At 47.7% G+C, this 12320-nt stretch overlaps 2 gene segments (V, D, J or C); both read left to right on the top strand.

The window, feature by feature from the left end:
* The first annotated feature begins 504 nt into the window (after nt 1-504).
* Nucleotides 505-1607, top strand: LOC132222671 (immunoglobulin heavy variable 3-74-like). The segment is given in 3 exon segments: nt 505-613; nt 718-1038; nt 1531-1607. Coding segments are annotated over 3 exon segments (444 nt in total).
* Nucleotides 1608-3677: 2070 nt separating this feature from the next.
* Nucleotides 3678-8254, top strand: LOC132222670 (immunoglobulin heavy variable 4-30-4-like). The segment is given in 3 exon segments: nt 3678-3766; nt 3851-4174; nt 8118-8254. Coding segments are annotated over 3 exon segments (507 nt in total).
* The last annotated feature ends 4066 nt before the right edge of the window (nt 8255-12320 follow it).

The raw sequence follows: 12320 nt of genomic DNA, 5'->3' as shown, positions 1-12320 counted from the left end.
CGGGAGCTCTGTCTCTATACTACATGCTTCTGGTTCCCAGGGACCCACACAGACATTCTTCTCTCCCCCACCACTTGACCCACTGGCTCTAGGCTCACACTCTTGTCTTGGTTTATCCCCTGATCACTTTGTAGGGTAAATAGTGTTGACTGGAACTTCCCATCTCCTGAACACGAACCTGCTGCACTTTTACTTATCCGATTTGAAGGTTAATTTCTCTTTCTTTTCATTACTGGTGACTGTCGAAGGAATCCATCATTTTTAATCTTTCTGTTTTTTGGGGCAGGTGAGCTGGAGTAACTGGTCCCCATGTGGAGACCATAGGCCAGATGCTGGGAATTATTTAACATACATGCATCCTTGGACATGTCACATTCTGATATGGTGTCATTTGTACCAGCATCCAACCCCAGAGCTTCCTATATAGCAGGAAGACATGCAAATAGGAACCCCTCTGCTCATAAAAGCCAGCCCAGCCCTGACCCTGCAGCTCTGGGACAAGAGCCCAGCCCCGGTATCCCCAGGTGTTCCCATTCCCTGATCAGGACTGAACACAGACCACTCACCATGGGGTTTTGGCTCAGCTGGGTTTTTATTGTGGCTCTTTTAAGAGGTAATTTATGAAGAAAAAGAAAGACTGAGTATGTGAGTGGATGTGAATGAGAGAAACAGTGGACGTGTGAGAGTTTCCTGACCAAGATGTCTCTGTATTTGCAGGTGTCTGGTGTGAGGTGCAGTTGGTGGAGTCTGGGGGAGGCTTGGTGCTGCCTGGGGGGTCTCTGAAACTCTCCTGTGCAGCCTCTGGATTCACCTTCAGTAGCAACTGGATGCACTGGGTCCGCCAGGCTCCAGGGAAGGGTCTGGAGTGGTTATGTCAAATACATCCTGATGGAAGTGCCCCACACTGTGCCAACTCTGTGAAGGGCCGATTCACCATCTCCAGAGACAACTCCAAGAACATGCTGCATCTGCAAATGAACAGCCTGAAAGCCCAGGACACGGCCATGTATCACTGTGCAAGACACACAGTGAGGGGAAGTCAGTGTGGCCCAGACACAAACTTCCCTGCAGCAGAAGCTGTGACCACAAGGGGGCGTTCAGGGTCTGTGAACACAAGCACCATCCCAGCAGCAGGTGCAGTTGCAGGTTTGGGCTGGTTTCCCCTTCATGTCACAGTTTCCCTCAGGGAACCTCTGTATTCCTGACTCTGCACTTACCTCTGACGTCTCTGAGTTAGAAAGTCTGTTGTAAACAGAGACAACTTTCTCACGTGGAGAAACTGCAGAGTGTCTTTCTGAGACTCCTGAGCCCAAATGACAATTCATCATCAAATGTCTGACCTGCATCAGCTAAATCTAACCAGAGTCTCTCCTGACTCAACAGTGCTCAGCTCCACGCATCTCAGGGTCCAAGCCAGCTAGAAACAGAACTCGTGTGTTCTGGACAGCAGGCACCAGAAGACTATGAGTGCAAAGCTAGAGAAGAAAGACCCCTGCGGTGACAGTCATTGACTTGGCACCATGCTCATAGCACCAGGGGTAGGTGATGCCAAGCAGAAGCAGGGGATTCCACGGCGGCTTGGTATGGACGACCAGGATGATGATTAACACACACACCAAGGGACATGGAATGCTTATTATGCACAGAGTTGAAATCTCTGAGAAGTACAGGAAAGGCCCTTCAGGAAGTCAGACTTGCTTTGATGGAGCCAGGAAAGGGGACTGACTGAGGAATTTTATTTTGTCGATGTGGTGGGGCAGGGGGAGGAATCCTGCTTCCAGGGGCTTGTGTGGGTTCAACCTCTTATTGACATCTGGAGAGGAGACCCAACCTTTCTTTTCAGATTCCTAGGTGGGGCAGGAAGGATCCATTAGTTTTCAACAATCGAACAAAAAAGAAAATAAAGTATGGCTACATATTTCATTCACAATTAAAAAATTGAGCAAACATTGAGACAAATGGTCATTATGTATATACAACAACAGCGTCTATTGTAACTAAAAAAATAATTATAAATACCCATATGATGATAATGGTGGCGGTGATGATGGTGATGGTGCTGATGACCATAGAATTGGACAGGGTCCTGATCCATTGTCCTGGGAGGCATCTCTCCCCTCTCCAAAACCATAAGCTGTTTGGAAGGCCTTGTAACAACTCTTAGGTGTGGCAGTTGTGATTTCAATGTCCAATGACATGTCCCTTATTTCTCTTATTCCCTTCCTGCTGAATTTTTAAGTTTTCAATTTCTAAGAAACTCCTGCTCATAAATATTCTGGAATTTCCTCCGGTCTTACAAATTGTCTCTATCATGCCCTGCACTTCCTTCTGGGCTTTCACTGGAGGATGCTTTAGACCCACATGTCCAGTAGCTCTCTGTCCTGAACATCAGGCATATTTCTGTCATGTGACTCAACACAGTCCAGCTTCCACCCCTCACCCAGTTCCACAGTCACATCCAGATTTATGGGTAGCTTCCCAGCAGCGCTCCCCTCTGGTACCAGAACCTGCTCCAGTCCCTGTGGCTGCTGTAGCCAATCCACATGGACAGTGGAGGCTCAGCATTTTCTGGGGAGTTCTTTGTAAAATCACCCCAAACAGGTTGCATTAAAGACAATAATGATGAATTGAACGTTAATATAAGTAAAAGCAATTGTGCCACCAAATACTCCATCATGGACATTAAATAACTAGCTTAGCAGGAGAATATCTTTCTGAATAATGTGCCTGATGGGAGAATGTGCTCACTATACATCAAGGATGTTGTATGTCATGGGGGATAGACGGGCACCCTCTGACCACAGTGAGCATCCACAGAGATGGGGCGCAGGGAGGCTGGGAATGAGGGTTTCCTGACAAGGTTGAAATTCCTTTTCCTGTGAGAAAATGTATGCTAGGAATTCTCCAGTTTCCCTCACTTAAACCCCGAAATCACTGATTAACACTAGACTGAGAAATCAGGTCAGTTAACAGGCTGCCATATCATTTCAACATATAAAAGATTCTCAATTATGCACATGCATAATCACTACTTTCATTTATTATCTCTTCTCCAGGTTAAAACATGATTCTTTCTGATGTGATTAGTTTGGGATCTTTGCAATATTCCCTGTGCTTCCATAAGGAAAGAGTTTGCACAGTGTGATATAACTCAATAAAAAGTTCCAACATTAAGGATCAAGGATCTCCCTTTCTGGTGCTTGTGAAGCAGGTACTCATATCAAAGTGAAGAAATGAAGAAAACATGCCATTAAATATGGCTGTTTTTTTATATTTTTACACTAAAGTAAACATAATTAGAGTATAAAATGACAATGATATATGTGTCGGATTTCAGAATTTAAACAAATGCTAAACCCTATTAAATTCGTTTGAAAGATTAATGAGAACTTACCAATGTAACATATTCATCTAGTCCAACATTTCTTCTTATGCTCAGGTGAGGTTGTCCTTGACTGAATTCCAATCAGCTTAATGACCCAAGTGGACAAAGTCCCTGACTTACATGATGAGTGAGGTCAACGAAAGAGATGCCCCGACTTGGGCCCCAGAAAGGCCAGGGCAGTTTAGCCTCAGACCCCACACTTATAGGAAAGGCTGCCCCACATGCAAATTTCTGTTAAGCTCCAAGGTAAATCCTCTTCTGGGCTGTGCAGGCTCACAGCTCTCTCCTCACACAGGGCTGAGGTCTCTGGGAAGACAGCTGTGGTCTAGAAGAAGATGAGACTGCTGGGTCTTCTCCTGTGTCTCGTGACAGCCCCCAAAGGTGAGGATCTCAGGGGTTAGACAGGGGTGATGGGGTGGCTGTGACTGCAGGTGACTGACAGGGACTGATGCTCCTTGTCCCCAGGTGTCCTTTCCCAGGTGCAGCTGCGAGAGTGGGGCCCAGGACGGGTGAAGCATTCACAGACCCTCTCCGTCACCTGCGCAGACCATGGAGTTTCCATCACAACCAGTGGTTACTGCTGGAATTGGATCCGCCAGCCTCCGGGGAAGGGGCTGGAGTGGATGGGGTGCATAGATTATGATGGGAACACTTACTACAGCCCCTCCCTCAAGAGCCGAACCTCCATCTCCAGAGACACATCCAAGAACCAGGTCTCCCTGCAACTAAGTTCTGTGACCATGGATGATACAGCTGTGTATTACTGTGTGAGAGACACAGTGAGGGACAGTCAGTGTGAGCCCAGACACAAACCTCCCTGAGCCTATAGCGGGCCTGGGCTGCCAGGGGCGCTCCGGACACCAGGGGGCGCTCAGGACCCACCAGCACAGTAAGCAGCCCCAGCAATAGGGGCAAAGGGAGTTGGGGAGGGAAGGGCCTTCCTGTTGGGCTGAGGGATTTCCTCTCAAGCTCTCAGCTGCCTCCAGGGAAGATTCTTCCTTCTCATATTCTCACTGCAGACAACAAGGAAGAAGAGACATTGTCTGTTTGCAGGTGAAATGTTGGCAGTGACTTGGGCTTTTTCATGAAGTCTCCTTCACAGATTCTAAAATTGACTTTTTTCACAGCCTTTTCAATGTTTTGCTGAGTGTAAATTCTGCAAGTGGGTTGCTGGGATTGGGCTGTGTGCACAGTTCTGCATCCATCCCTCCTGGGTCACAGCTCCCTCAGTGTCTGACTCTGCATGTGCCTTCCCCTCCTAGTTCCAGGGCACTCCCACTGCTGAAAGCCCTGAGCACACTCAGGGCTGGGGGACCTCACCCTCCCTCTCTGGGTCCACATTGATAAGCACAGGGAACCCCCACATCCATCCACATGAGGGACCCCTGCTGTCCTGCAGGAAGCAGTGCTAACCCCACAGTGGGGACAGGTGACCCTGAGGGTTGGGACGTGCATTATAGAACTCCTCCCTCCAGCTTTCCTCCCGACCCAAGGTCTTCTAGCTTCCCTGTGGGTCAGATGTCCATCGGGAGCATGTTGGAAGCCTAGGAGCATCCATGGGACCCCCAGTGTCCACACCATCCTCTCACTACTTACCGAGGAAACAGTCACATAGACACACACAATCATGCACAGAGTCACACATACACACAGTTGCACACTCACTTATGGAAAATACATGCATTCACACATGAGCAGTGATACAAAACTGTTCATGTAGTTACACACTGTAATTTGTGAATTTTATATAAAAAAACATAGTTATGTTTCATTCTCTTGGATGTCATATGAAATATGTGGTCTGCAGGCAACTATTATTTCAACAATGACCATGCCCTGTGAAGATCAACAGTCGTATTTTTCAGTCCATTTAGTAGGAGCTCAAATTAGGGGTTGGTTCCCAACTTTGCTAGATTGCTACAAAATTAAAAAAAAAAGATTATTGAAGTAAAAGCCAAGGACCCAATGGATTCAAAGGTAAATTCTACCAGAATTTCAAATAAGAATTAATATATTTTAGTCAACTCTTGAACTCTACCAAGAATTAAAAGAAGAGGCAACATTTCCAAACAGATTTATTGAGGTGACCATTACACTCATATCAAAGCCAAGTAAAAACATACAAAATGACAGGTCAGTATCCCTGATGAACACACATGAAAAAACCCTCAACAATATACTAGCAAACTTACCAGCACATTGAAAGGACCATTTAACATGATCAAGTGGGATAGAATCTAGCATGAAAGGATGGTTAAACATATGTAAACCAATAACTATGATACATCTCATCCACAGAATTCAGGGTAAAGTATACCATCATATAAATAGATACAGAATATAGTCTTTAAAATTGAAAATCCCATAAGAATTATAATTTTTAACAGATAGTTGTAGAATTGATAGGCTTCAATATACTATAGGCTACATTTTAGATCACAAGTGACATCATGCTACAGAGAAAATTTCAAAGCTTTTATTCTTACATTGGGACCAAGGCAAAGGCTCCCCTGTAACTATCTCTATATGTCAAAACTAGAAGTCCTTTTCAGAATAATTAGACAAGAAAAAAGAAATTTTAAATGTCTAAATGTTATCTGTATGCAGATGATGTGATTTTGTACATAGAAAACCCTAATAACTGTATGAGAAGCTAATATAACTAATATTCAGGAAATATGTAAGATACAAAACCAACACACAGATGACTTTTGCTCCTGCTCACTCCCAACAAAGTGTCTTCAATATGTGGGCTGTTTCTGAGGAAAGGGAGGGAAGAAAACGTGAACTGGCTAAACTACAATGAGATGACAACCTAATGAAACAAGACCCCTGGACGTGTCTTGGTTAGTTCCCCCATCATGTTCCTGGGTTGCTTACCCCCAATGTGGCACTGAATCAGGTACAGGTTGTATTTGACCCCCATTGTGTGGGGACATGGTGATAGAGTTCCCAAGGGTCACCTGCAAACATCTGTGTTAGGGTTTGGCTAGTGACTCATGCTGTGCCAGAATTCACAACTAAATGGAGAGATACAGAAAGGAATAGTGTTTCACATTCCAGAAAAAGGAAACAGCTGGTGTATCACTAGTCAATACAGGGCAGGAACAAAACGCAGCCTGTACCTTAAAGAGTAATGTCTGCTGTTGCTAGGTGACAGGAAAGGGAGAAGGAGTGAGGGCTGAAGTTGAGACAGTTCATTTGCTTTCAAGGCAACAGTCTGGCAGATGTCCTAGGGAGGTGTCTCATCTGCATTTATCCCAAGCTTGTAAAACATGCTTAGAGCAAAAGGTAGATTCACAAAGAGGCTTTTTGAATTGGAGGGGTGAAGGGAACTTTCTATTAACTAGAGACTCATTGGTGCAATCTATCCCAGACATCTGAAAATAGCAGGGAGAACGGGGATGCAAGAATGCTGCCTTGAGAATAGCTTATCCTCGCCCACAGTTTGAACAGAGGGGCTGTCTGCATCAGAGGAGCTAACAATTTTGAAGTTTAATTATCTGGTGCTTCTCATAAATTATAGTGGCCACAGCAAAGAAAAAGAAAGGGCCTTTTCCATTCATTACAATCAGGTTACCAATCACGACATTCTCGTGTCCAAAACTTAATTATTTCTAAATCATTACTGACATTTTCATCTAGACCAGTGGTTCTCAACCTGTGGTTCGAAACCCCTTTGGGGGTCGAACGACCCTTTCACAGGGGTCGCCTAAAGACCATCAGAAAACGCATATATAATTTCATATTGTTTTGTGATTAATCACTATGCTTTAATTATGTTCAATTTGTAACAATGAAAATACATCCTGCATATCAGATATTTACATGACGATTCATAACAGTAGCAAAATTACAGTTATGAAGTAGCAACGAAAATAATGTTATGGTTGGGGGTCACCACAATATGAGGAACTGTATTAAAGGGTCGCGGCATTAGGAAGGTTGAGAACCACTGATCGAGATAGATCTGGTTATGATGGACATCCCAATGTATGAAACTGGATCTACAACAGAGTCTAGATTTACTACCAAGGCCAAGGACACACAGGTCCAGGGTTCCTGTTTCCTTGCGTTGTCATTTCCTTGTTGTTTAGCCAGTTCATGTTTTCTTACAACACATTCAGCACCAGCCTCAACTGGTGCCTCACTCACTGTGTCCTCACCCACTGTGATCTCACTGTGGCCTCACCCACTGTCCTCACCCACTGTGACCTCAAGCACTGTCTTCACCCACTGTGACCTCACCCACTGTGTCCTCACCCACTTTGTCCTCACCCACTGTGTCTTCACTCACTGTCTCCACAGCCACTGTGACCTAACCATCTGTGGCCTCACTGAGTATGTCCTCACACTCTATGTCCTCACCCACTGTTTACACACCCACTGTGATCTCAAGGTGTCCTCACCCACTGTGTCCTCACTCACTGTGACCACCGATTGTGACATCACCCGCTGTGCCCTCACCCACTGTGTCCTCACCCACTGGTGCCTCACCCACTGTGTCCTCACCCACTGTGATCTCACCATGTTCAAACCATGTCCTCACCCAATATGTCCTCACCCAATGTGTCCTCACCCACTGTGTCCTCACCCACTGTGACCTCACCCACTGTGGCTTCACCCACTATAGCCTCACCTACTGTGGTCAAACCCACTGTGAACTCACCCACTGTGACATCACCCACTGTGTCCTTACCCACTTGACCTCACCCACTGTGCCCTCACACAGTCTTCATCCACTTTGACCTCACCTACTGTGACCTCACCCATTGTGACCTCACCCAATGTGACCTCACCCACTGTGTCCTCACCCACTGTGACCTCATCCACTCTGACCTCAACCATTGTGTCCTCACCCACTGTTAACTCACCCACTGTGTTCTCACCCACTGTGTCCTTACCCACTGTGTCCACACCCACTGTAACCTCACCCACTGTGGCTTCACGCACTATTTTCTCACACACTATGTCCTCACCCACTGTGTACACACCCACTGTGACCTCACCTGCTGTGGCCTAACCTACTGTGTCCTCACCCACAGTGATCTCACCATGTCCATACCCACTGTGTCCTCACCAAATGGGTCCTCACCCACTGTGTCCATACCCACTGTGACCTCACTCACTGTGGCTGCACCGTGTCCTCACACACTGTGTCCTCACACACTCTGTCCTCACCCAGTGTGTACACAACCACTGTGTCCTCACCCACTGTTATCTCAGGTGTCCTCACCCACTGTAGCTTCACCCACTGTGGCCTCACACACTGTGTCCTCACCCACTGTGTCCTCACACACAATGTCCTCACCCATTGTATACACACCCACGGTGACTTCACCCACGGTGGCCTCACCCACTATGGCCTCACCAACTGTGGCCAAACCCACTGTGACCTCACCCACTGTGTCCACAAACACTGACCTCAACCACTGTTGCCTCACCGACTGTGTCCTCACACACTATGTCCTCAACCATTGTGTACCCACCCACTGTGATATCACCGTGTCCTCAACCACTGTTGTCTCACCCACTGTGTCCTCACTCACTGAGTCCTAACCCACTGTGATCTCACCATGTCCTCATCCACTGTTGCCTCACCCACTGTTTCCTCACCATGTCCTCACCCACTGTGATATAACCATAACTTCAGCCACTGTAGCCTCACGCACTGTGTCCTCACCCAGTGTTTCTTCACACATTGTGATCTCACTGTGTTTTCACAACTGTGTCCTCACCCACTATGTCCTCACCCACTGGTGCCTCACCCACTGTGTCCTCACCGCCTCTGATACAACCATGTCCTCACCCACTGGTGCCTCACCCACTGTGTCCTCACCGCCTCTGATACAACCATGTCCTCACCCACTGTGACCTCACCCACATTGGCCTCACCCACTGTGTACTCACCCACAATGTTCTCACCCACTGTGTACATACCCACTGTGACCTTACCCACTGTGGCCTCACCCACTATAGCCTCACCTACTGTGGTCAAACCCACTGTGAACTCAGTGTCCTCACCCACTGTGACCTCACCTACTGTGTCCTCACCCACTGTGACCTCACCCACATTGTCCTCACCCACTGTGTTCTCACTCATTGTGTACACACCCACTCTGACCTCACCTACTTTGGCCTCACCTACTCTAGCCTCACCTACTGTGATCAAACCCACTGTGTCCTCATCCACTGTGATATCTACGTGACCTCACCTACTGTGTCCTCACCCACTGTGTCCTCACTCACTCTGACCTCAAGCACTGTCTTCACCCACTGTGACCTCACCCACTGTGTCCTCACAGACAATGTCTTCACCCACTGTTCACACCCCTGTGACCTCACCCACTGTGGCCTCACCTACTGTGGCCAAACCCACTGTGACCTCACCCACTGTGTCCTTACCCACTGTGTTCTCACCCATTGTGCCTTCACTGACTGTGTCCTCACTTACTGTGACCTCACCCACTGTGTCCTCACCCACTGGTGCCTCACCCACTGTGTCTTCACCCACAGTGATCTCAGCTAGTCCTCAGCCACTGTTGCCTCACGCACTGTGTCCTCACCCACTATGTCTTCACACACTTTGACCTCACCCACCGTGGGCTCACCCACTGATACCTCACTCACAGTGGCTTCACCCACTGTGTCCTCATCCACTGGTGCCTCACCCACTGTGACCTCACCCACTGTGGCCTCATGCACTGTTTCCTCACCCACTGTCCTCACAGACAATGTCTTCACCCACTGTGTTCACACCCCTGTGACCTCACCCACTGTGGCCTCACCTACTGTGGCCAAACCCACTGTGACCTCACCCACTGTGTCCTCACCCACTGGTGCCTCACCCACTGTGTCCTCACCCACAGTGATCTCAGCTAGTCCTCAGCCACTGTTGCCTCACGCACTGTGTCCTCACCCACTATGTCTTCACACACTTTGACCTCACCCACCGTGGGCTCACCCACTGATACCTCACTCACAGTGGCCTCACCCACTGTGTCCTCATCCACTGGTGCCTCACCTACTGTGGCCTCACCCACTGTGGCCTCGGCTGGCGGGACCCTGGGTCATCCTCCTCTTTTTCTCAGTTTACTGCCTGGTCCCCACGCACACTTAATCCAGCCCGTGGTCGCCCGAATAGGCAGGGAGTTCTGGCCTCTCACAGTTTCCTCCAGTTGTGTCTCCAGAGCCCTGGTTAAGCCTGAGAGGAAGACAGCTCCACTCTTGGCCAGGAAGGAGGCATAAAGGTGCCGGAGGCCGTCCTCTAACTAAGAATTCATTGGAGGGAAGGAAGCAGAGATCTCTGCTCAGTCACCCACTCTCAAGGGTCCCTGTGGGGCTCAAGGCCCCCCAGAGGCCTGGAGAATTTAGACCACCTCTATTTTTTTTTAAAGCAATCCTGTTTCTTTTTAAAATTTTTATTTATTGAATATCTTTTTTTGAGAGAGAGAGATAGGAAATGAGAGAGAGAGAAACACTGATTTGTTGTTCTATTTATTATGCATTCATTGGTTGATACTTGTATGTGCTCTGACTGGGGATCGAACCTGCAACCTTGCTGTATCAGGATGATGCTGTAACCAACTGAACTGCCCAACCAGTGCCAATTCTATTTTTTTAAAATATATTTTGATTGATTTCAGAGAGGAAGGGAGAGGGAGCGAGAGATAGAAACATCATCAGAGAGAATCATTGTTCCACTGTTACCTTTACACTCCCTACTGATGATCAGGCCCACAACCTGGGCAAGTGCACTTGACTGGAATCGCACCCGGAACCCTTCAGTCCACAGGCCAATGCTCTAGCCACTGAGGCAAACTGGCCAGGGCTCAGACCACCTCTTGCTTGTCTCCAGCCACTTGGGTTTACCCCTCGGCAGGGAGACGCCAGGAGCACTGAGCTCAGCATGGCGATGTGGAGGGCTGGCTCAGCAGCCCAAATGGCCTGTGTCACCTGAGGGAGGGAGTCTGTGCAATCTCCTGGTCTGAGGGCCTGTAGCTCTTATAGAACTTGTTCATTCAGAAAAGCATGCCTTGTCTCTAGAAGGATGATTGACAGTGGATCAACAGGCCAATTTCCAAGTTTAGACCAGGATGAGCCTCCAAAGACTTAATAAGCAAAATACATGTTAGGTGGCATGCATGTCGTTGGCAATGTGTCATAAGTGACACGCCCGCTTGTGCTGCATGCCTGTCATAGCTGACATACATGTCACAAATGACAGGCATGTCCTATGTGGCCTATGTTGGAAATGACATATATGTCATGGTATGTTTTAGCATGTTACAAACAACGCTCTAGGAGCAAATTGTTCCTGGCTTAGCGGGACCACATGTAAGCAATCTTGTGAGGCTAGTGTGTGTTAGACACAGAGGCTGCCTGTGCTGCTCTGCTTTGGAGGTGCTCACTGTGTGAGCTGCCAGAGGACAGGGTCCTGTGTCCGCCTCTTTCTGGGAGGGAAAGGGCCGCTCTCAGCATCTGTGGGAATTACCAAGCCCACCGTCCACTGTTCTCATCCAGCTGCCTCTCCACCTGAAGTGCATGAAGGTTCTTAATGTCCAACATCATCGCTGGTACTCAGCCTTTCTCCTTTTCTTTTTCTTCTCCTTCTTCTTCTTCTTCTTCTTCTTCTTCTTCTTCTTCTTCTTCTTCTTCTTCTTCTTCTTCTTCTTCTTCTTCTTCTTCTTCTTCTTCATCCTGGGTGATACAGGAGGACATTCATCATGACCTTCCTAGAGGAGGTGGTAGGCAGAGCGACATGGAACCCAGCAAGGATTCTTCCAGCCCAGCCTCTCCTGCCTCATCACATGTTGACATTCCAGTTTCACGGAAGATCTGATTGGGAAGAAGAACAAAAAGAATCTTTCAATCTCAAAATAAAAGTATCATTCCAAGGCATATCTTATTCCCAAACCCCAGAAAGGCAACATGG

The sequence above is a fragment of the Myotis daubentonii genome, chromosome 20 (assembly GCF_963259705.1).
Source record: "Myotis daubentonii chromosome 20, mMyoDau2.1, whole genome shotgun sequence".
Classification (NCBI taxonomy): domain Eukaryota; kingdom Metazoa; phylum Chordata; class Mammalia; order Chiroptera; family Vespertilionidae; genus Myotis; species Myotis daubentonii.
The sequence above is the reverse complement of the archived record's forward strand: the minus strand, read 5'-3'. Positions and strand labels throughout refer to the sequence as shown.